This window comes from Lemur catta, chromosome 1 (genome assembly GCF_020740605.2).
Source record: "Lemur catta isolate mLemCat1 chromosome 1, mLemCat1.pri, whole genome shotgun sequence".
In the NCBI taxonomy this organism is placed as follows: Eukaryota; Metazoa; Chordata; class Mammalia; order Primates; family Lemuridae; genus Lemur; species Lemur catta.
In genome coordinates, this window is record NC_059128.1 from 202,043,526 (window position 1) to 202,070,610 (window position 27,085).

General features: G+C 32.6%; 1 protein-coding gene and 1 non-coding gene across 6 annotated transcripts in view; one reads left to right on the forward strand and one right to left on the reverse strand.

Annotated features, from left to right (window-relative positions):
* Nucleotides 1–27,085, forward strand: part of NAALADL2 (N-acetylated alpha-linked acidic dipeptidase like 2) — an 887,154-nt gene that overhangs the window by 703,698 nt on the left and 156,371 nt on the right. For all 5 annotated transcript variants that reach the window (XM_045539692.1, XM_045539695.1, XM_045539696.1 and 2 more), the window contains one exon: nucleotides 11,550–11,645. In XM_045539692.1, the coding sequence (XP_045395648.1) occupies nucleotides 11,550–11,645 (96 nt within the window). The remainder of the gene's footprint in view (nucleotides 1–11,549; nucleotides 11,646–27,085) is intronic.
* On the reverse strand, nucleotides 2,314–2,417 carry LOC123630928. The gene has a single exon (XR_006732858.1). It is a non-coding gene; the product is annotated as a small nucleolar RNA U13 (small nucleolar RNA).

The window sequence follows — 27,085 nt, forward strand, 5'->3', positions numbered from 1 at the left end:
TATTATTCCAAATATAAACATGAGATCAGAGTTATTATTATCTCCAGCAATAATGGCATTGGTTCCCTACATCCCATTCTTTTCCTTTTCTGGAGTAAGGCAATAAGAGCCAGATAGACAAGGTCCCGTGCTGTAATAAAGTACAGGAACCCTGGAAATATGAATCTGAGAGTTTATATACATGTCACTCCCTTCCACTCCTAAGAGAGGGAAAGAAAGTTAGCTTTCCTAAGGTAAATAAATTCCCCTTGGGGCAAAAAAGGGAAAGATCTGGGATTCTTACCCTTTGGAATGTAGTGTTATGTGTGTTATATATTGTTATGATGTAATGAAATCTCTCCAGGGTTCTGGGTTTTATCTCCCTATGAAGTATAAACATATATCTCCAAGATGGTAAATCATTCTAGGTTTCCCTCATCAGCCAAATCTTGTCCTCTAATCCAGTTGCCAGTAAAATTTCCTCAGAAAATCCTAACCATGCAAAAATACAGTTGGCCCTCCAGATCCACAGGTTCCATACCCATGGATTCAACCAAGTGCTAATTGAAAATATTAAACAACAACAACAACAATAATACAACAATAAAAATCCCACAAATAAAAAATTACAGTATAACAGCCATTTACTTAGCATTTAAATTGTATTAGGCATTATAAGTAATCTAGAGATGATTTAAAGTGTGTGGGAGGATGTGTGTAGGTTATATGCAACTACTACACCATTTCAAATAAGGGACTTGAGCATCCATGGATTTTGTTATCCTCAGGAGTCCTGGAACCAATCCCCTAAGGATAGCAATGGACAAATGCACATAAATATTCACTGCCTGAGAGTATAGTACACAGGCACTCAGTGAATGATGGCTACAAAAGTCACTATTATTGAACTCATAGTTCTCTAAATAGTAGTGTCTTGACTTTGTTTTAGTCTCCTAGTATTGCTCCTACATACCAAAGCTTTTACGGTTTTATTTTAATTTGCAGTTTCTGGAGAATTAATGGATAAAGATACTATGTATAAATATATTCATTTTATAAATCCTTGAAATTTTCTGATATGTATTAATTAACACTGTTGAATTAATAAAATGTTCTTCTTTGTTGCTACACATATCCTTTACCTCTCTTTCCTGTGGGTACAAAGAAAGACTTCATTGATTTCATTAATAAAAAGCCATTTAGATTTAATACTCAGTTAAACCTTGGAAAGTGTAGACAAACTCAAAGGGAAGTCAAAGAATTTGTCTATGGCTCTGTTCATTCAACAAGTGCTTTTTAACAGCTCAACAGTCACTTAGTGATTTATGTATGAAACTTTATCATGGACTTTTTAAATCTTAAAATGAACTCTGTTGTGTCCTATTTAGTTTTGTAGTCTTGGGCACTTGTTTTTTTGTCTTGCAATTTATATAGTGTTCTGTATATTATCTGGGACTGACTGTCAATCTGGCTTAATCTGAGCATTGAGATTCAGGCTTATGGAAAGTAAGTAGCAGTAGACTGACGATGAGGATCTGAATTGCAGTCCAGATTCTTTCACTTTCTGACAGAATCTAGTCAGATAATGTCTCTGCATCTCAGTCTATTCATCCATAAAATAAGGTTTATTAACAATACTACTGGTGTTAAATAGTTGTGACTATCAAAGTATAATGTATATTAAAGCAAAACAGGAAATTTTAAGACACTGAATAAATTTGTAAGAAATTATAAGGTTAAAAAGACAACAGCTAAGATTTTAATGATCTTAAACAGATGTGTAGGAGTGGAGGTGAAATTTATCAATATCTAGAATGAAAAGGGAGATATAACGTAGATCCTATTAAAAGGAATAATGGGATGTTATGAACAATTGTATAAAAATATGTAATAGCATATTTGACAATTTAGATGAAATAGACAAATTCTTTGAAAACAGAACTTAACTAAAACTGACATAAAAAGAAGGACAAGAAGAATCTCTAAAAGATAGAAATGTCCCATAGAAAGGTTGTTTTCTTTGAGGTATAATTTATACACAATAAAATTCACAAATGTTAAGTGATATATATTGACAATCTTAGATACGCGTTGACAATTGTATACCCAAAAACTAGAAATAAAATTGTATACCCTTCAAAAGCTAGAAATAAAATTAATTTATAGATTATCCATAGCTACTTAGAACAGCTTTTATTTGTGACTTAGCTAAAGTTTCTTTTCTGAATTTAAAATCCTCCCATTTTATAGGTATTTCTGAATAGACAAGAAGCAACAAAAATGTCTGAATTAGAATTGAAATCTGTATTTTATCTTTTCTTTTTTTTTTTTTCATGTCAGATGGGTAACATACAGATGCCGTAACAAGGTTTTAGGGCGGCACATCTCACGCATGCACCTGAAAACCCAATCCTCACTCTTATGAACTATAAAAAGATCTGGAATTGAAATCTTGAGGTCCACATTAGAAGCAAGCCTTTTTCCCCAGGCTTTAGTATAGAAAGCCCATTGAAGTCTTGGGGTTTGCAGTGTGTTGAATGGTGGTGCCAGAAAAGATATGTCCCCTGGAGCTTGTGAATGTTACCTTATTCGGTAAAGGGGTCTGTGCAGGTAAAATTAAATTAGGGATCTTGTGATAAGATCATCTTGGATTACCTGGGTGGCCTAAAATCCAAAGACAAATGTTCCTCTAACAGACAGTAGAGGAAAAGATATAGAGGGGAGAAGATCAAGTAAAGAACAAGGCAGAGACATGAGTTATGTTGCCACAACTAAGAAACACTTGGACACCAGAATCTGGAAGAGATGAGGAAGGAGTCTTCCCTAAAGCCTCCGGGGACGAAAACAAGGCTGCAGGGCCGTTGGTAATACATATGGACAGCGAAGCTCCTGCAGGCAATCAATGGTTGGTTTCAAAAAAAGGCTGCTGATTTCTCAGACATCTTTCTGTCTTAAAAGCTGATGTGATTTTGATTCTTTGGTTTTTTTGAGGCAAAAACTAAAGGATATCACAGCTTCAGAGAACTGTCTTCAGGAGTAAACAGAAAAAATATATGATTTTTTTTTCCTTACGGATATGATACCGCGCTGCATTTGTCACTTACAGTATCAGGTGCCAATATGTTGATTGACTCTCCCACTTATTTTATTGGAAATTAACCAGCAAACAACAACCAAAGCAGAGTTCTCAAGAAAGTTTAAAGGATAGAATATATATGTATATATAAAGATGAGTTATCTCTATGACTTATTTGTAGATTTAATAACTCTTTATAGAGTTAATGTCATGAGATCTTAGAAGTTGTGGGGGATGATAAATAGGACTTTGGACATGAGTTCAGTGATTTATTAAGTCAACTTATTAGTACAACCAGCCTTTCTGGAGCTACTCCTCATTTGCTTGATCTTTATGCCAGGCATTGCCAAATGTACTCTTCTATTTATAACGGCAGCACAGATATGGAAACATTAAGAAATTCTAGTCACTTGTTTTACTACACAGAATAATTAATATTTGTCAAGAAAGCTTAATAGTCTGACAACACATCTATTCATTTAATCTTAATTATTCATCATCAAGATACTAACTAAAGGCATTTATTATAAGATGCTCTCGTTTGTGAAATACTCTAAGAGCATCTTTTATTGTTTCTTTGTAGTTGTCCCTGAGCTTTCCCAGCCTTCTGATCTGTCTAGAAAGTGTGATTTCAAAAAAATGACAAACATATTTCATTTAACTAATGATACATGGTCTCTATATGGGGAGGAGAAGCACACATTTAGTGATTAAGACAAAATATATAAGCTTGAAAAAAGTCTAAAATGTGAATACTAGATCCTATGAAAGTATTTTCTTGGCATATAAGAACTTTAAGCCTGGAAATACATCTTGATTAATTGGAATGTTTCACATTTTTAAAGTTTGTATTATGATTATTAGCCTCATTTTAAAAGAAATGACAAAATGTTTAAGAAACATGAACACATGCATATGCGCACACACACACATAAAGCTGATTTCTAGTATTTCCAACAACTATTTTGTGACTTTGTAAAACCATTTATTCATTTAGATTTTTCATGTTTCACTTTGTATATTTGGGATGAACTAAGTTTTCTACTGTCTCTTCCAGGTCTAAAATTAGGACACTAAATCAATATGAATAGAACTGTAAAAGTGCCTTGATTATTTTCAATAAAGTCAATACGATGGACTCTCCTAGAACCTGAAAAAATAATTGTAATGTAAAAAGGAGTATATTCAAAAAATAATGTGCTAATATGGTTCCACATTTGACCCTTGGATGGTTATACTTCTATTTAAACTCCACATTATCTCAGGTCTTCTTTAAATAGTGATGAGAATGTTATGTTTCAAAATTATGGCTGTAATTATCTTTTTCCTCAGTCCAGCACATTATGAATGTCAGTGCCATTCAAAGCTTGCAAGTGTTTTAATTTCATATATTAAATTTAAGTAATTATGTGTATGTTCTCTGATTACAGCAAGGAGAATATTGCAATGAGGGAAGTGCACATGGGACTTTTTAGACTTAATTTTATTTAGCCTAAGCAGGGAGTCTTTGATTATATCATTTAAGCTGTGCATAGTTTTTTTGCTGCTATGGAGAATAGACTAAGGCTCAGAGGAAATTGAAGCAAAAGGTGGGGAGATGATCCTTGTTAACTTAACCATACAGAATCCTGGGCTATGAGTAACTTTGGCAGTAGGGAGGTTGCATGGTATAGGAATGAAAATGTAGGCTGTGGAGTCAGATAAAGCTTGGTTTCTACCACTATCAAGATCATTATGGTATGATCTCGATAGCTGGAATTCATTAGTTTTCATTTGTAAAGAGAGGGTAATAATAATTCCTATCTCATAGCTATTTGTGTAGATTAAATTAGGTAATAAATGTAGAGCACTTACCCTGGTGCTGGTATATATGTAAAGCACTATAATTATTCTGTTTATTCCAGGCCATGCTTTTTGAATTCAAACTATAGAAAAGGCATATTCAGGATGTTTTTCTCTAGTTCAATTTCCACTGAGGCTACATGAACTAAATAGTTCAAATGATCATTTTTGAAAAACAAGCAAAAGGGTATATTTTGGTATGGTGGTAAGTTGAAGTTTAGTCAATTCAATCTAGTCTAGAACTTAAACATGACCCTCAAATCTTTTTTTCTTTACCTCTGTGTATGTAAAAATACTATTTTCCACCATTTTACATCTCATCCTCATTTCAACGTCTTTATCCCCATTGGCTCATCTACTTATAATTCTGATTTTCTTGGTAAGGTTGTTTTGAGCTTTGAATTTCTTTTCTTTGAGACCATCACCCATTAATTTCCTCCAAATTTTCTTGTATTTTAAAAATATGTTTTCCTCTTCTGGGTACTTTTCTCTCATGTTAAAAATATGTACATGTCAATTGTGTCTTAAACACAGTAAATCAACTTTTTGTTGATTCTTTAACTCTCTTTAACTAATGACCTAGTTTTCTAACTTCTCAAGCTAATCTTAATTTCTACAAAGAATAATGTATTCCTGGTTAATGTCTTACTTTGCCTCACATTTATTTCTCAACTCATTGCATTCTGTCTCCCACTTCCACAACTTTACAGAAACCTCTCTGACAAAAGGCATCAGGGATCTCTGAAATGTCACTTCCGCTGGATAATTTTCATCTTCATCTTACTGTATTTCTTTGCAACCTTTGCTGCATTGATTTCATTCCCAGACAGTCTCTAGTTGATTTCACTTCTTGAAATCACCCAGTTCTCCATACACTTTTCTGATGATTCCCCCATAACATCTTCATGACTTTGTTTTTATCCTCCCACCTCTTAAATATTGATGCCACTCAGACATCTTGTTATCACTCAGAGATCTGTACTATACTCAATATATTTCTAAGTCTGCATGTGGTATGCATTACATTTTATCTACCATGTACATGTTTTTCAAACTATTATTAGGTCTCTAGTTTAGAATTTGGTCTTAAACTTCAACGGAGTCACTCACATTAAAGATAATTTCATTTGAATGTCCTACAAACACCTCACCTAACATGTTTAAGATTTTCTGCCCTACACCTTCATGTGTTTCCATAATTTCTAAATTAATGAAATTTTTATCTATTAATTCTACCAAAACTAGAAGTACTTGCAATCTTGACTCCTTTTTAAGACTCCAGCATCTAATTAATTCCCAAATACAACTAATTTTATCTCTTAAGCATTTATCAATTTCATCTTCTCCTATTTCTAATCCCACTGCCTTACCTTAGTCTTTTTCTCTTTCTCACTGTATTACTGAAAGAGCTTTCTGTCTAAACTGCCACTTTCCGTCATATTTCTGAAGTTCATCCCCCATGTATGTATCAGCATGTGCTATCCTCAATGTACACCTGAAAATATCACATGCTCCACATAAAACCCTCCAAAAAATTTCTGCCACCTATAACAATGATTCTCAAATTTTATTTTAAGAGTTATACATTTTAAAAGTGAAATTTCACAGAGTTCAAAATAAAAAGACATTTCTAGTAATTTCAATTTCATAATTGTAACTCTCTTATATAGAAAAGTAATTCCTGACAAGTGTGATAAAAGTCTAACACATTTATTCTTAGAGTAGTCCTTTCCTTCTGTCAGAGTATTTTTGTATGCTTTTTTGTTTGCTTGTTCTTAATATGAACTCTCTGAGGTAGGAAGGACAGGTATATCTGTATTTCAACTTTATGGATAATGAGACTAAGGTTGAAAAATTAAATGACTTATCCATGGTTGTCTGCCAATTTTAGATTATTTTAATAAGAAAATTATTCTGGGTCTTAAAAAGTTCACAATATAGTGAGAAAAACAGAAATATAATAAAAACACAATGCAGTAAGTGGTGAGTAAAAGTAAATATAAAGTGAAGAGGGCACGTTGACAAGAGAGCAATTAGTCTAATGGATTGGTGAGGATGAGAGAAAACAATTATATAAAGAAGCCTGGTAAATAGGTAGGAGTAGAACATTACAGGCAGAAAAAGAAATAGCATAAATAAAGTGAAAGAGATGTTAAATATACGTGAGATTCAAGATTTGGTAAATACTCTGCTGTGACATACCCAGAGACTATATGGAAATGGTACAGATGAGTTGATGGGAAAGAAATAATTGTTTAAAGCCCAAAGAAGAAAGAAGGATTGGGACTTTATTGTAATGTGTCGTACTAATAAGCTTGGGCTTTGGCCTTTAGACAATAGTGACTGTAGTTGGGGTAAAATTAATAAGTAAGTGGACTATGGCAACAGATAAGAACTTGTGAAGAATTACCCAACTGACTAGATTGGAAGGAAATTAGCTAGTGCATTATAGGGTACAGAGGGTGAAGGAAACTGGAGTCAAAGATGACCTAAAATTTCACAGTTAGGCAAAATATAGATATGCTACCATCCAAGATAGTAAATGAAGGCAACAATGAAGGAACACATTATCATGGTTTGGGTCATGACAAGTTGATGTGTCTGAAAGGTCTTGTAGACAAACAAAAATGGTGAACTGAGAACAGAGATCAGAACCAGAGATACAGATTTGGAAGCTATCAATCTGAAGTTGGTGGTTGAAACCAGAAAAAGCAGACAAAACCACCTAGGAAGCCTGTGAAAAGAAGGTTGAGGTTAGACCACCCAGAAACAATGTGAAAGTTCAAAAAAGAAAAAAAATCCAATTACAGGTAAATAATAATAATATGCAAATGAAGGAGGGTCAAATCATGGGTTTCAGGCAACAGAGTTAAAAGAAGAAAAGTGTAGTAAACATTGTTTAATGTCACACAAAAAACCAGTAAATTAGAAACTGTGAGAGACAAGTTGAATTTCATAACAGATTCTGGATAAACATTTATTATCAACATCCCTTCTTCGGTAATGTTCTTATTATGATCTCCAAGTGGCAGACATTTAGTGTTACATTTTCTATATCTTGGCTTATATAAGAATTGCTTAATTTTGATATATCAATAATTTTTTTGAGACAGAGTCTTGCTCTATTGCTCGGGATAGAGTGCAGTGGCATCAGCTTAGCTCACAGCAACCTAAAATACCTGGGCTCAAGTGATCTTCCTGCCTCAGCCTCCCAAGTAGCTGGGACTATAGGCATATGCCACTAGCACGGGCTATTTTTTTCTTTTTTTAGTAGGAACTTGCTCTTGCTCTTGCTCTTTCTCAGGCTGGTCTCAAACTCTGACCACAAGTGATCCTCCCGCCTTGGCCTCCCAGAGTGCTAGGATTACAGGTGTGAGCCACCGCACCTGGCCTATCAATAATTTTTTAAACAAAAGCAGTTTCTAAATGGTTAATATTGCTTTCCTTCCCTTTCGTCATCTACAGACTTAAGACATGATTAAACAGCCATCATTTATAGTCAACATAATAGCAGTAGAAAACTTTCAGAAAACAGATATCCTTTTTTAAAATATTTTCGTTATTTTTTACATTAGGCTATATAAATACCTGTTTATTAAGCATGATTGTTGTATTCATATATGTATGAAAAAGAGTGGTGTGTTGTCTTAAATTTTTGAAAGAAGTGATATTTGATCTTTATGTGTCCAAATCAAATTAGATTAAACTTTATATGCTTAAGGACCATGTCCTGCATTTAGTGAAACACCTGTCACATAGTGTTAAATGAGCATTTTTTAATGGTGAATTAAACGACACACTGAAAACAAAGACTCGTGTGTCAAGAGATACAATGAAGGAGCAAGAAAACGAAGGGGATTACATCGGAGAATAAGGAACATATTTATAATTTAATATGTTCTGCCACTAAATTATTGAAAGTTCAATAAAAATATCATTAATTATAACTTCCAACTTACATTCTTATGGGATCATTCAATTTGAAGCTGGCTGATATTTTACCTCTGCACTATTTATGAAGTTTTGTTTTTCTGAGTAAACTAATAAGGTAAAACTACTCCAAGAAGTTTATTTAAAACTACTTATGAAGCAAACTTTTAAAGACTTCAAAGATTAATTATTAAATAAAAATGAATGCAACAAATTATTCATATTATACTTTTACTAAAGTAGATTTAAAGTTATCTCTATTTGGAAAAATAAACATATCTTAGTGCAAACTGTTTATTGTTTCTTATAGAATCATCAATTGTCTCTAATTCAACATCCTACCATAATCAGAAACCTTTTGTATAATATTCTTGACAAGCCTAAATTACTTACATTACCATCACTACCATTGCCATATCATCATTTATGATATTTTTGTTTAGCAACATCAACAATGCCATTGGCATAGTGTCTCCTATGTGTCAGACATTGGAAAGTTCACTACATCTCTGTGAAGAATGTATTATCCAAGTTTCTTAGATAAAGTAACTAATCCTTTGGAGAATAATATACTTCAGATTATTAAGGGGTAAACCCAAAATTTTTACCTATGTCTATGCTGACTGCACAAAATACCTCCATAAAAACCTGATATTTTCACTTGATACGTAAAAATAAGTTTACTGGGTGTATTGCAATAAGGAAGAATACCACCTTGACAGAATGTATTAGTTTGGTAGAAACTCTATAAGAAAGCACCACAAGCTGGGTAACTTCAACAGAAATTTATCTCATCTTTCGTTGTGTTGTCAGGGTTGGTTCCTTCTAAGGGCTTTGAGAGAGAATCTGTTCCACGCCTCTTGCCTAGATTCTGGTAGTTTTCTCATAATCTCTGGTGTCCCTTGGCTTGGAGAACATTACCTTACTCTCTGACTTCATGTTCACATGGCATACTCCCTGTGTCTATGTTTATTTCCCCTTTTTATAAGGACACAAGTTGTATTGGATTAGGGACCCATGCTACTGCAGTATGACCTCACTTACCTAGTTACATCTGCTATGGCCTATTTCCAAATAAGGTCACATTCTGAAGTAGCAGGGGTTAGGATTTCAACATACTTTCAAAAATATCTTTGAAATTTTCAACTTATTTTTCAAGTCCTAACTCCCAACACCTAACATGGATACCTATGTATGACAATAACCTAACTAATTTTTGTGGGAGACAATTCAACCCACAACACCAAGTCTTAGCAAGTCCTCAAAATGAAAAAAATTAGGAAAGAGTATTTATAAGATTTTAAACCTAGGTTGTATAACTTTTATAGCAACTCTTACAAAGTGGAGTACTGGTTGGGCCAGAGCAGGGTTTCTAACAAATTAGTTTTACATTGGTTGGTAAAATGAAGAGATGTACACAAAACATGTTTTGATAAACAAATTGTTAGTCTTGGTAGGTATGCCCTTTGGTTGATTCATGGTCTTATTCAAAATTTGAGTATACGTTGAATCAAACAGCTAGGTTACTTTTGCTTGATCTCAGAATTGTTCAAAATAGGGAGTGAAGAGTATACCTTGTCACAGCATTATTTACTAGAAAGAAAATTGGAATCATGTTGGTTTCATCTTAATTTGTATAACTTCAAAGCCTTTCAACTACATCATTCTAACTTTCTTTTCTGACAAGACAAAGGAAAGAAGAAGAAAAAAAAAGAACTTTCTTTTCCATCATTGATATATCCTAAAGTAGTCTGTTATGCTTTTCAATAACTCTAATAAACAGGTTGAAATCAATTTAGATTAAATTTTTTACCCTGTTGCAATCACTGTTGGTGAAGATTGAGTTACATCTCTCTTCCCCATGAGAGTCTTCAAAAAGATTACCCATCTTTCTATAAGTCTATCTATCCACACACATATTAATATATATCCTGTTCCAAGTCTTCTGTTTTTGACACAAATAACCTAGATCCTTCAGGTTTTTGAATACAAGCTATATTTATACTGCAAACAGTAATTATTTTCTCTGATGTCAATAATGTTGATAATTCCAATAATATTGTTTTAGATAATAACATTATTAGCATCCCATGTCTTCTTGCATTCTGAAACTAGGCTACACTTGCAAGTACAAAATGAATTAATTAGAGTATCTTTGATTCATTTCGACTATCTTAACACAAGTTTTGATACGATGTGTTACCATTTTGTTGGCAGCATATAAAACCATGTGATAGTTCTATCCATAATATATCTTACTATTGTTTTGAAGTTATTTTGTCAATATCTGTAATATCATAAGCATTTTGTCTAGGGTTTTCTAGGTAATCATGTTTATCAAAAACATTCTATTCTACTAGCTGTAATAATACAATATTTAAAATACAGAAGGGAGTTCGGATACAAGTTTTATAGTCAAGGTGTCTACATTTAAGTCTGCACTTTGGGAAAAAAAGTAGGGGAAATGTCAAGAATTATCTCTTTTGGTAAGAAAACATTCTTTTGTAAATACATGTAATGTCAAATGTGTTATAGAATTCTATTCATTTGAATTGATAAATATTCTGTGATGGGTAATTAGATCAGTAGAATGAAGTCCAACAATCAACAGAACCCTTAAAGCAATTTAGAGTCCTTTTGACTCTTCAAAGAAAATTCAATAAGCACTTGAAAAACAAAATCAATAAGAAGTTTTAAATGTTTCTCTTTTGATTTGCTACAGGCTCCAAGTTTTCTCTCCGAGGCTCTTTTTCCTAGACATGCAACAAAAATTGAAGAAATGGATCCTTTTTTCAACCTTCATGAAACTATTACCAAGGTAGGGGAGAAATGCATTCATACACAGGTTGGGAAAGTTTTGTTCTTTGCACTTGGGTTGTTTCCACATCCTTGCCATAGTGAATTGTGCTGCCATAAACATTCAAGTGCAGATGTCTTTATTACAGAATGACTTTTGCTCCTTTGGGTAGATGACCAATAGTGCTATTGCTGGATCAAATGGCAGTTCCATCTGTAGCTCTTTGAGGTATCTTCAAATTCTTTCTAGTAGGCTGGTCAAACCCTGCCCTTGAAGGGGCGGAGTAATGAGAGAAGCCGCTTTCTGAACTTTCTGCCCCCAGCCACTTGCCTTTTTTCTCAACTTTAAAATAAGAGGAGCTTGAATTACATTTTGCTTAAAATTCTTCTAAGTTCAAAATATCTGAATCTTAACTATACATTTATTATTCTTGGCAAAATCATCTAACACAAAGCTTATCCCAGTTACTTGATTTAGTTTTTAATATCTCCATCATCCATTATTATTTGTATGTAGCAAGATAGAAGTGGACCCAAAATACCTTTTTAGTATTCAAAATCTTAGCTGCGTTCCTAACACCTGGAGATTATATATATGTGAATATATACAGATGAATATATATGTATGATAAATATATATTTAAATGAATATATACACACAACAAATACATATATTCATTCAAATATTCTTGATACTTAAAGTCTACATTTATTTATTTATTTTTAAACAAAGCATATCAGAGAATTTTAGAGCAATGGAATAGTAATATTTTCTCCATTTTTTCTGCTTTCCTGTGGATTGGGCAAATCAAGGATTTTTGTGGAAGGGGCAATTTGAGACCATGCTGATATCAAATATTTAATGAGATGATAGTGTCTAGCATGTGAAATCTCCAGCCAGAGAAAATTCTAGGCTTTTGATTTCAGAGGTATAAACACACATTGACTCTAGATGCCTGAGGTCTTGAACACATTTAAGAACTATAACTCCTGAGAACGTGTTGGGAAGCAGGAATGGGAAACAGGGATGGAATAAAGGAGCATAGAATACAGTGAGAACATACACAATTAAAAAAAAAATAGTATGAAGCAAACAGAAAATAAGGGACCATTAGAGAAAAGATAACAAATTCATTCGTAGATATTGGTACATATTTTACATGTGTTTTCAAATATATTTGATGCATAAGCAGATATTTAGTTAACTCATTAAGTAGATGTTGGGAAGAATTCTATGTCTGTGAAAAAATAAAAAAAATAAAAGTTGCTTAAGTGCAGAAGCAAGAGTTCTGTGAGATTTTTTATAACCCCATACACTTATATAATGTTGATTCTGTTTCCTCAATCATCATGTCTACCTGCACTCAAGCTGCAGACATAGGCCAAAGGAAGAAATTGTGCTTCATAAGTTCAGTCTTATTTCACCAATTGCAGAACTGAGGAACCATAAAACAAAGTATTTACTTCATTTTAATGTCAAATTTTCTTTTACCAACAGCAAAATAAAATCACCTATTACATATACAGGGATTGAATGCATGACTAGGAAATAAGGAGCATGGATTTTAGTTTTATCTGGGCTACCAAATTGTTATTGTATTTGGTAGAACTTTATTTTATTTTCTACATCAAAAAAGAGTACATTGATAATGCCCTTCCTCACTAGGATTCTGTGAAGTTAAAAGAGATGTATATATACATTTTCTCTAGAAACATAGTATGTATTTAATTAGGTATTATTATTGACACATTAAAAAATACTAGTGCTAAAATCTTTAAAGTAGGCCCTTACTTGCATTTTCTGAATTTTGTTTTTACTTTACATATATATTTATATATCTAACATAGATATAAAAACATTTAATGAAACTAATTAAGTGTTGAGAATACACTAAGATAGTGTGTACCGATGGAATATAACACTTAATTTGTGAAGAGTTGAGATCTTTAGAATACTTTGTTTCACTAAGGATAATAGTAGTATTATCACAGAATATCACATTTAGTACACTTCTATTCTGTATAGTAGTGTGATATTACAGAATTAACATTCAACTTTGAATAAAAAAACCTGGTTAGATATGAATTCTCAATTCTCAATTATAACAAGATGATATGAATTATGAGAGACACTTGGTAAAATTATGAAGCAAAATTATTATTACACTAATATTAAATCATTTTCAAGAAACTAGAAGTGATTTTATTTCTCCCAATAAAAGTTTGTATTTGATATACCACCATTGCACAATTGCATATTTCATATTATCTAATTAAATAAATATAATAAATACATAGCTAATATAAGTATATACATGTGATGCAATATATTATCCTTTCCAAGTCAGTCACTCTTTGCATTCTAGACCTTTGCTATGGATCACAAGTATGTCTTTATGTCAAATTAAATTGCAATTCCTATGTATTAGAAAGTTAATAATTTGTAATTGGGGCTTTGCTGAATTTAAATCATTACACAATTCATCCATGTCACAGAAAAACTTGTACTCCCTTAATATTTTGAAATAAAAAATAATAAATAAATGAACTATACTCATAGGTAGAATATGAACTGTGAGTCCTTGAAAGTAGTTTTCCAGTGTTGTCCTATAGTTCTTTTTGTTTTATTTTGCAAAGTTTGAATTTGTCTTGGCATTTGTCTTTTTGAAAGAAAGCATAGAACCTAAGAAAGTAATGAATGAGGCTCAATATTGATGTCAAAATGTGTAATTCATCATGGCTCCAATGACAGGTGATACAATATAAAGTTGCCCAAGGGTGACATATGCTGTATCAATGTTGAAGATTCTTTTTTTTTTTAGCCTCCATAATTACCTTTAAAAAGTAGCATCTGGTTTTTTTTAAAATTATTATAGAAGGCATAATAATTTCTTCAAAGACTAAACATGAATTAAATACCAATGTCAGTGCTAGCTGCTTAATCCTTTAATAAATGAATAAAAATCACCATGGATTCGTGTTCTGTAATAGGCTTATTCTCCTTCTACACCCAGGAATTTTCTGTTATGTTTTAAATCTTCAGCATTTAGCTGATAAATTGTTATTAGTTGTTTAAGCATCCTAGTATTCTAATATAAGCCAAACATGCAGCAAAACACTTGAAATACAAAAACAATTAATACACAGGAGTAGATTCAAGGGAATAAACTAAGTAAGTAAATCATTATCATATAGTATGCTAAAAGAGATGATATTAATGTGAACAAAGTGTGGGAGGGAGGAAGATGGAATTTTGCCTCTAAGAGATTTGAAGAATTCACTGGAGAGGTGACATTTGAGGAATTTAAGGAATTTCAACTTTATCTTAATGTCAATGAGTTTCTTTTGACAGTATTTGAAGATCAGGTAGTTGGTGATGGTGTGTGAAAAATAATTATATGTATTTTGGAAAACAGAAGACATTTGAGAGACCGTTTTAACACTGAATGACAGGTTATACCACATATAGGATGTGAAATACAGTGAAGAGTCAAGGATAATTTCAATAGTTCTATCTTAGGCAAAGTTGATATTATTGAATAATTATTAACTAAATTAGGGGCTGGTTTGGAGAAAGTGATACTGAATTTGACATTGGACATGTGGAGTTTTGGAGTGCTCTAGGGTATCTAAGCAGATATATTGAGGAGGCAGTGGGATATATGAGGTTGGCTCTCAGAAATAAGTAGGTTCTAGAAATGCACTGTCAAATATAGTAACCACTAGTCATGTGTGGTTTTAAATTAAAAAGAAATTTAGATTAAATAAAATTAGAAGTACAATTCCTCAGTAGCATTAGACACAATTTACACCATGTATGCTAGTGGCTATTGTATTTGACAGTATAGATTATAGAATATTTTCATCATCACTGATGGTGTAGATGACATTACCCTGGCAACAATCACGAAGAGGAAGAGAAAGAAAGAGGAGGAGAGACTCAGGATAGGGTGTTTCATGCAACCCACAAGAAAAAAACATTATAAGGAGAAAATGTTCAAAAGTATATTCACCCAATCAACTGCTCACTCACTATAACTTTTGAACCAATTACTTGGAATTCTTGAGTATTTTCCTCTTCATTTATGCCTTATCTTCAGATTTTTGCTGTACTCAATAAAAAGCTCCACATGGCTTGTTACCTATTTCTTTACTTTTAACAGATGTAACGTCCTATATTTATTTTATATTTGTTTTGTATTTAATATATTTTATTAGTATATTCTTGCTAAAATTCTGTCCATAATAGACACTCAATTAATGATGACTGATAACTTGTATTTAAGCAAACTAAACAAAATCCTATAGCTACATTTAAGAAGAAAAAGATTTTAAAATCAAATGTGAAAATAGGACATTTGGGGTGCCAGAGAAAGATTCTATCTATTATGTTGTTGGATTAATAGTACCTTTCATATGGCACCTCAAATGCTCTATATTTTATATAAAAATCTCTGAATATGAATGGTACATCCATTGAAACAAAAATGCTTTATATGTATGGTACCATGGAAACCAGCAAATGACCTAATTCTGCTTGTGAATTTCTTCAAGAAATATGTTTATTCATCCTTTCATTCCTTTTCCCACCTCGTTTAAGAAAAAAAAATTCCTTATTTTTAAATTGTATAGGACATACACTATTAATAATATAAAGCTTTCAAAAATATTGTTCTTAAATGGATATATATTTTTCCTGTCTTATATAATATGTAAACAGGATTTTTAATTAAAATTGTTTGAGTATTACAATATCACAAAGAGAAAGTAGTAGGAATACTATATATTGATTCCCATTATAGATGAGGAGAAAGTGTAACAGTGATATGAAATTTCAGAATAAGGCAATATTTATGTAAAGCCTAGGAATCAAGGTTAGTAATTCTTATATAGTTTGTATTCTAGCAAAATAGTTATATTTGCCCTTACTTTATAGCTATAAATTTTAACTCAATTTTGCAGTGGTATGAATAAAGTTTAATGATGGTGTCTTCAATGATAAAAAAATTTAAATAATTTTAATTCTTAACCATTTCAGTTAATATTAATTGCATTTGGCTGTCAATCATCCTTTAGAGTTAATTAACCTTGATCACTTTGATTAATAGAATCATATTTGCTAACCTACTATTTTAAATACATGACTTGTGAAATATAAACTTGCAATTATTTTAAAACATTATTTTAAAAAATGTTTGTACCAGTTATAATATTGTTAAGATTCATAGAAATGTGGCAAATGAAAACTTAATACAATTTACTCATTTTATAACTATAAAATAGAGAGGGAGACAAAAAAATAGAATGATTTAATTTCCCTTAAAATGCCATTCTAAGCTATAGCTTTGAAAAATATATCTCTGTGGCCTTATATAAAGTAAGAGAAAAAGGAAGAGGCCAAATATCTTTTATTTATTTTTTTGAGTTTCAAAGGCAAATTGTATTCATTACGTTAGCAGAATTTCTGGTACAGATTTTTTTTTTAATGCTTAGAAAATCTGGTTATGATTTGTAATATGAAGGAGCAAATCTGAGTGTTTTCCAAGTATCTCTAATGTTGATATATTATTTGGACAAAATATGAAAATATTGTGTTCTATTTAGGGAAGCAAGTTTAAGGGTGTTCTTTAATCTGCGTACGTGCACATTTGAGGTTATTCTGAAGCTGTGGATTTAAAGCCTTTTTTTTTTAATTTGCAATTTTTCCCACTATGTCAAATTATTGTTACTAGATGCAAAATGTCTCCATAGAGATCTATACTTTATATTTTCATGACATGAGCTAAACCAAAAAATATCCCAAATATGTATTTTCAATGCAGAGATTGTACTTTGTAATAAAGAATATTTGTTGAAGCTACTCAAGGGAGGTAATGGTATATTAAAACCAACCCCTTATGCTTTGAACAGGAAATATTATAGGTGTGTATTTTCTTCATAAATGCATAATTAAACTCAATATCTTCATTTACTGAAATTGAAGATTGTACTGACTATATTTTCTCTTGCCTAGAGAGGTTCGGTTTATTGTTTTTCATTATACTGCACAAATATTATAGTTTCTAAATGCATGCCTTATACTGTCAGTTTATCTTTGTTTTTATTACTCAAAAGTGAATCATTACCCAATAAGTAATTGTCAAAATTTGACTCTTTTTAAACTGAAGTTAATCATCAAAGTAGATATTTTGCCAAATGCTACTATATACGAAGAGTTATTAGTGCATATTAAGATAGGAAAAAGTAGAAAGGTGATTATTCTCTGAGCATACATTTTTTCTTTTATATATACATAAAGACTTATTTAAACATATATTTGTTACATAATATAAATATACTGGTTGTATAATTCAACAGAAATTTCTGTGATCGCCTATAAATAATGTGACAATCTTTTACAAATACAGTAAAACTATTTCAAAGAAATTTTCACATCTAATTCAGGGAGTATTAGTCTCAATCCATAAAGTAACATTTTTGGTGATAATTGAAGTTTATATGCTCTAAATATAAGTCCTTCCTATTTTAAGATTCTGTCAATAACTTGAAATAGAATTTTGATGTTAATTTGTGCATTATTCCATCACTTTGAAGAAAAGACCATCTTTTCATGCCATTCTTGGATAATACCATTCTCAAAGCAGTATAGAAGTACAGAGGCAAAAGGCAGAACAGTGAATGGACAACAGATTAACTCCAGGTAGGCAGGTCAAATGTCCTTCCAAAAAATGCTGTTGAAACAAACTTTTGGGATAATAAAAAATTTTAAAGCTTCAAGCAATATCTACTTCTTTTAAAAAAATCTAATATAGCAATATAACAGAAGTATATGGGAAGGCTGTTGGAGCGTGTTATAATAGACTTTGATCTTGATATTTAAGTGTCCTGGAGACAGTACCTATTGCCACCATGGTAACTGTAATAAAAGATCCCCCTACACGCATGTGCACGCACACACACGCACACACACACACACACACACACACACCTCATATGATATGAACTAATTAATGATACAGATTTTCAGTGCTAATCACTTTCAGTATTGTTCCTTGGAAAATCCTAAATTGTGTGTATGTGTGTCACATATATATGTAAAGCCAGAGAAGATGTATATCTATATCGATATCCATAGCTGTATCTACATATCTCTATATCTAGCTGTCTTCTTTTCCAAGAAATTCTGAACACCACATTGTTCTTCTTTGGTTTTCTTTACTAAACTTTGGTACTGTATATTCTCCTATTGTTGGTGTAATGCAGAAAATATTCAAAATTGCAGATTTCTTTTAGAATGTAGTAGATGCTAAATTTCAATAATGAAATGTCTCTTGAAGAGTTCACAGAAATTGGTATTTTAGGATAGATTTAATGTATTCCCAGACTATGGACATTTTATGATATTACATAGAATTTTAGGAACTGAGCAAGAATTAAATTTGAAGAAATCAAGCATATTTGTGTTTAAATGTGATAGAGAAACAATATCTATTTTGGCCCAATTAGGGTTTATTTATTAATATGTCCATTTAATTTTATAAAATTAAAGCCTTGAATTTCATTACATTTGAAATTACAGTGGCCTTACACCGCATTACATAGTGGAGGCTCAAATAGTAATATTTCTGCATTCTAAAATAAAACAGTAATGAACAGTTGTCTTTAAGCTATATTCCCAAGTCTTTAAGAAAAAGACCTATTACTGATTTCTAAGAAAGCAAAAAAGAGAGTAGTGCACTTTAGAGACATTTCCTTTAAAAATTAAAAACAATTACGTAGAATGCTTTTGTTTGCTATTAGTAAAGGTCCACATGCAATCTTGTTTAATAAAAATAGAGGAATTTTATTGACTCATGTAACCAAAAAGTCTAGAGGAAGCATGCTTCAGGAGGGTCCAAACTCAGCTCCAGATTCATATATCCGTTATCCTCTCAGTTCTGCCCTTCACTATGTTGGACATTTTTCCAGTGGAATTTCTTCATAGTAGAAGAATGCTGTCAGCAGTTCCTGGAACCACATCTGTACCTAATACTGTCAAAGCAAGAGAGAGCATCTTCTGGTGACTTTCAGAACAGCAATGATGCTGATTTCTAGAAAGCCTCAGCAAAATTGACCTCCATCTTAGTGGTCTGAATTGTCTCCTGTTCTGTTTTAAACCATTCCTTGTGACCAGGGAAATAATTATGCTAATTGAAGTAAGCCTGGTTTATATAAAGTGATCACTGTGGAAAAGGAATTAAGGTTACCCTGATTAATTTAGGACAATCATTCTTTTCTGTGTTAACCTCATTCCTTCCTAACAGGTGGCTGCTGCAAAATAGCATGAGTTGCAAAGTAGTAATAGTGTTGCAGAGACAACCACCAAATCTTCCATAAAGTATAGCAATGCTGTTGTCCACAAAGGAGTAAGAATCAGTATTTTGGAAAATGCAAAACCAGTGCTAAACAATGGAGACATTTCTAATGGGTTGCTATATACTCTGTTATATCTAGCCATCATAACCACTTGAAATGGAACAGGAGATGGAAAAAAGTGAGTAAAATACAATATGGGAAGTATTTGTAAAATGAGTTTGGTTAATTACATTTATTCCCAGCGTTTCATTGCATCCTGTGGAGTATGAAATGGGCTTAATAAGAAGGGTTAAAGAAAAACTCACCGTATTCATGAAGTAAATCTCTTTTCCTGCCTATCTGCATATAATGACAATATTCGCGCTGAGACTAAGTCATGCTCAGTGTATCACCTTACGCTGCCACTATAAATTGATTGGATTTGACAGATGAGAAAAACCTTTTGCCAACCTGGATCTAAAATGCTCATTAGTTATAACCATTTACCTTTAAAGAGGTGGATTACCCTTAGAATCTTCAAGAAATCATTAATTTAAGAGGCTCCACTAAGGTGAGGAAGCCTGCGTACTAACTGAAGTACCTAACAAATGACCGATTTTTTGGATAGCAACATATACCAAATATGAGGCACTGCTAAAAACATAAAATATTGTAAGACACAGTTCCTTCTGATCTTAAAAGGCTAGTATTCTCATCAGTGTTTGAATGTATGCCTCTGTATATAGCAGGATATTTAAAGTGAAAGATTTATATGATCTGAAGAGAAACCAGGGTATAATAGCAGGATATTTAAATGTTTCATTTCAGTGATTACCCAAGGACTTTACATTTAAAAGATTTTGTTTACAGAACAAGTGATCATTAATTCATTTTCACTTATCACTATTTCTCCATTTCAACATTGATCTATATTTTAACTAACAATCCATAATTGCCAATGTAATGAAATAAGCATACAGATATTGTGACATTATGCACTCTAAATATTCTTCAACTTGGCTGTCAGCATTTACTCATGCCCCAATTAGATTTCTCATGTCCCAATCTGAGAGATGTTTGTACTTGATACATGGCATGATCATATCAGTGATAAGTTTACCAAATGAAAGTCTAAAATTTCTTTTTTTAAATTGTTTATTTATTTTTTTATTTATTTTATTTTTTTATTTCAGAGTATTACAGGGGTACAAACACTATGGTTAAATAAATTGCCTTTGCACCACCCGAGTCAGAGCTACAAGTGTACTCATTTGTGAATTTACCCAGCCCTACTCCCTACTCCCACCTGCCCGACACCCTATGAATGTTACTTCCCATATGTGCACATTAGTGATTGAATAGTACCAATTTAATGGTACATGTGGTGTTTGTTTTTTGATTCTTGTGATACTTCACTTAGAAGAATGGGCTCCAGCTCTATCCAGGATAATACAATAGGTCACCATTTTTTATGGCTAAGTAGTACTCTGTGGTATACATATACTACATTTTATTAATCCATTCATGTATTGATGGGCACTTGGGTTGTTTCCACATCTTTGCAGCTGTGAATTGTGCTGCTATAAACATTTGAGTGCAGGTGTCTTTTTTATAGAATGTCTTTTTTTCCTCCGGGTAGATACTCAGTGGTGTGGGATTACTGGATCAAATGGTAGTTCTACTTTGGGTTCTTTGAAGTATCTTCATACTACTTTCCATAGAAGTTGTACTAGCTTGCAGTCCCACCAACAGTGTATGAGTGAGTATTCTTATCTCTCTGCATTCATGCCAGCATTTTTTCTTTTGGGACTTTTTGATAAAGCCGTTCTCATTGAAGTTAAGTGAATATCTCACTGTGGTTTTGATTTGCATTTCCCTGATGATTAGAGATGTTGGGCATTTTTTCATATGTTTGTTGGCCATAAATCTATCTTCTTTTGAAAAGTTTCTGTTCATGTCCTTTGCCCACTTTGTGTGTGTGTGTGTGTGTGTGTGTGTGTCAAGAAAAACATTTAACTATAAGACTTTAATTTATACATTATTTTATTTATGCATTTTTCTGAGGTACTAGATCTCTTATGAGAAAGCCAGGGTCTTTGTGCTTTTGAAATAATTTATGTACTTTATGTACTTTGCCCACTTTTTGATGGGATTGTTTAATTTTCTTCTTCCTGATTTTCCTGAGTTCTATATAGATTCTAGTTATCAGCCCTTTATTGGATGTATAGCATGCAAATATTTTCTTCTATTCTGTAGGATGTCTATTCATGCTAATGATAATTTCTTTGGCTGTACAGAAGCTTTTTAATTTGATTATTTATTTTCATTGTTGCTGTGATTGCTTTGGGGGTCTTCATAAATTGTTTGCCTAGGCTGATGTCTATAAGAGTTTTTCCAACATTTTTTTCTAGAATTCTTAGAATTCTAGTTTCTTGCCTTAGGTTTAAGTCTGTTATTCATCACAAGTGGATTTTTGTGAGAGGTAAGAGGTGCAGATCCTGTTTCAGTCTTCTATGTGTGGCTATCCAATTTTCCCAGCATCATTTATTGAATAGGTATTCTTTTCCCCAGTGTATATTTTTGTCTGATTTGTCAAAGATTAGATGGTTATATAAAGATGGTTTTATATCTGGATTCTCAGTCCTGTTCCATTGGTCTATGTCTCCGTTCTTGTGCCTGTATCATGCTGTTTTGGTGACTATAGCCTTGTGGTATAGCTTGAAGTCTAGTAAATTGATGCCTCCCAATTTGTCCTTTTTGTTTAAGGTTCCTTTGGCTATCTGGGGTCTTCTCTGATTCCATATGAAGCATAGAATTATTTTTTTCTAGATCTGTGAAAAATGAAGTTTGTATTTTAATAGGGATTGCATTGAATCTGTAGATCACTTTGGGTAGTATGGACATTTTAACAATGTTGATTTTGCTGATCTATGAGCATGGTATGGTTTTCCATCTGTTTACAACTGCTGCTATTTGCTTCCCCAGTGTTTTATAGTTCCCCCTGTAGAGGTCTCCCACCTCCTTAGTTAAATATATTCCTAGATATTTTTGTTGTTATTGTTGATGTTGCTGTTGTAAAGGGTTTTGAGTCTCTGATTTGGTTCTCAGTTTGATTATTGTTGGTGTATAGGAATGCTACTGATTTGTGTGTATTGATTTTGGAACCTGAGACTTTGATGAATTTATTATCAATTCCAGTAGTGTCATGGCAGAATCTTTGGGGTTTTCTAGAAATAAGATCTTAGCAATAGTTAGACCTTTTCTGCCCTTTTGGATGCCCTTGATTTCCTTCTCTTGTGTGATTGCCCTGGCTAGGACTTCCAGTACTATGTTGAAGTTTATGAGAGCTTCTATAAAGCCTAAAAGTTCTTGTCATACATAGACAAAACAAAAATGTTGACATTATATTTACCGGTTAAATACACACTTTTCGTTAGGTGCTCCAAATGTTAGTGATAATACATTTTATGGAATTAGGGATTGAAATACATAGATGCATATTTAGGGACCTATAGAGATACTACATTAGTTGCTATTTGTTTTGACTGTTAACAACAAATTTCATATATGAAGAATGGAGGAAGGGATAAGAGAAATGTGTGAAATTTAGAATAATTGAGAAGAGAAAAAATGTGTCCTAGATAAATTAAGAATATGTGGCAAACGTGAAAAAAAAATTTATAAAATACATGAATAAAAAATATTTAAACCATTAGTATATGATTATTACCTCAAATAATAAGAGATCTTATCTGAACACAATAAATTAAACATTAGTCATAACTCCTGAATGCCAGTCAATTTATATGCCATAGGGACATTTATTTGCTCCAGATAACTGACTGATTTACAAGGCAAGGGAAAGAAAAGATGGATTCTGTGATTCCTTTCCACATTTTATTAGCCATTTATTTCCTCAGCAAAGAGCTAGAAAGAGATCAGGTACAAAGAACACTATTCTGGTGATGAGCACACTAAAACCTCCAACTCAAGCATTATACAATTTATCCATGTAATAAAAATATTTGTACCCCTTTAATATTTTGAAATTTAAAAAAATTTTAAAAATAAAATAAAAAGAGCCAGAATGTAGACTTAGATGTGCTTACTGAAATGGTTCATCATCTATTTTAGTCACATCCTTCAGAGGATCCTAGGGACAATCAAGCTGCCATTTTTAGGAAATTTTCCTGATGTCAGTGAGTTATCACAAAATTAAGCTGTTTGCTTAAGTTGTGTTTAAAAAATGTGGCCACATTGCATAGATCTTGTGTGTTAAGTTTTAAGAGTTGCCATGGATGGATGGCTGTATCCTCTCAACTGGCAACATGGATTACACAGGTACAGCTTCTCTTGGTACTAGTTACAGGGATCCAAGTGAATTAGCTTTTTGAGACAGGGTTTTGCTGTCTCTGCTGGGCTAGAGTGCAGTGGTGTCATCATAGCTCACTGCAACCTCAAATTCCTGGGCTCCAGTGATCCTGCTGCCTCAGCCTCCTAAGTAGCTGGGGCTACAGGTGCACACACCATGACTGGCTAATTTTTCTATGTTTTGTAGAGATGGGGTCTTACTTTTTCTCAGGCTGGTCTTGAACTCCTGGCCTCAAGTGATCCTCCTGCCTCAGTTTCCCAAATTGCTAGGATTACTGGAGTGACCCAGCGTGCCCGGCCACTTTATCTTTTAATATTGCTACTTACACAATTAAATTCAAAATATTTTACTTTTAAAATAAATGATGTCAGTATTTTCATGAAACCTAAACAGATTAAAATCTATCATTTAGATGCCAGGCATGATGGTGGCTCATGTCTGTTTTAGGAGGCCAAAAGGGAAGGATCACTTGAGACCAGGAGTTTGAGAGGATCCTGGGCAACATAGTGATGACTCACCTCTATAAAAAATAGAAAATAAATTATCTAGGCATGGTGGCATGCACTTGTAGTCCTAGCTACTTAGGGGGCTAAAGAGGGAGGATTGCTTAGATCGAGGTTACAGTGATTGCCAACTGCACTCTAGCCTGGGCAACAGAGCAAGATCCTTTCTCTAAAAAAGTTTTTACAAAAATATCATTTGGAGAATTTGAGCCAGCACAAAAATCTGGGCATATTTATACATTCAGTTATTTTCTAAAGAGTCCATCAAAACAAATCCTCTGAGAATAATGAAAAAATATTTATTATGGCAGTCTCTAACATTTAGGCAGCTTTGTAATGAATTGTAGTTCTTGTATGTACCTTATTTCCTCTAATAGATTCAGTTTCTGGAGTGAAATTTATCCCTTCTTTACATGTCCCATAACACCTGATAGTGACTTTTACTGATCAGTCATATTAATGACTTGTTACATGTCTTACTAAATAACTAGAATCTCTTTTTCTTTGAAGGTACTTTGCCCCTATCTCAGCTACAGATCAAGCATCATGTTTGCACTCATGCAGCTGGAGTTGGGAGTCACAGTTAAGTAACAGGAATCAAGCCCTTCATAGAGCATCTCTAGCAAACAGTTAGACCTGGTAACTAACTACTTCACCTGTTCACACTGGCTGAACTATCAAACTGGCTTCTGCTCATGGCAGTTTTTCCAAAAGTGTTATTCTTAAATGTAACCTATTTTTAATTATGCAGAGAATAGTGAACATTTTTGTAGTTAATAAATTGAATTGTTTTCTCCATACCTTTACTTATTGTCTTTTTTTTTTTAATACATCAGTTCTTGGATATTTTTTAAGTCCTTTCCATTTAAAATCTTTTTACTTATTTATTTATTTTTATTTTGGAATATTATGGGGGTACAAATGTTTAGGTTACATATATTGCCTTTGCCCCACCCTATGAACATTTACTGAGGCTTACAGTGGATGTTTTAAAACTTCTTGGTTTGGAAATGAGACTAAGGCAGATCAAGTAATTATTGTTCATTAAATCTGTTCATGGTGATTAGTAATCTTGACTAATCAAGGGGAGTGATTACTCGGTGGGAGGAGGGTGTGAAGGCAGATGGATATGCCAGAATGGATACACTGAATGGCTGGGAGCATGGGACCAAGTAGTAAGTGCATGAACATGAGATTAATGAGAATCTTAGAAAGCGGAAATATTTCTGAAAAGAAAAGAAAAAAACCCATAGTTTTTATGTTATATGGCTTGAGGAAATAATAAAAGCATTTTAAGACAAAGAAAGGTTATTGCTTTTTTTGTAACAATATGGGCTTTATTAAAACTCTGTAGGTCACATTTTTTTTCAATCAAATATAGGAACCATTCTTCATCTAGATTACCCATAGATGGACAATAAAAAAACAATATATTATTATAAAGAAAAAGTGACAGACCACAAATGATGTAGAAAGGTGATTTAAGCATCAGAGAAAAATGTCAATGATATTAATTTATCAGCACCCTTAATTGTGAAAAATTGCAAATATTCAGTGGTGGTGTTTTTGCCTCATGTTAAAAATTCTAATGAGGAGAAAAGGACTAATATTTGTTGGTTACATATGTATTCTCACTTTATTCTCATAAGTCTGTGAAGAAAACATTATTATTCCCACTGTACAGAGGTGAAAACTGAGTTTCAGAGAGACTAAGTAACTTGATGAGATATGCATAGATTGTAAGTGGTTAATTCAGATTTTCAGGAAGTGTCACCATTTTACTCCACATTGCTTTTCTCATAGTTACAGTAGATAGAAAATTTTTCTCTGTTTACAGTAGCATTAACTGTCTTATCCATCATTTATTTGATGAATATATTAATTCTGTCACACATTCAATGTTTAATAAATAAATATGCATACCATATCCTAATTAATGATAATACAATACTTAAGAAGATATGTATATAGTTTTTGATATCACAAAATTTAAAATCTAATGGGAAATATAACCAGAAAAATTACAATATGGTTTACATAGTGTCGCAATAAAGGCCATGTAGTGGTGTTGCAAAGGCCTTTAAGCAGGAACAGCGAGAGCCAATCCATAGATGCATCATTGAGTTGGCCATTTCAGTGGGCAACTACTCTCTCAATTCCTTGCAACTGACTGGCAGGTCCTATAAAAGTCAGGGGAAGAAATAGGAATGTATTTATTCATTGGTTCCTGTACCTCAGTGGACAAAGTTTCAA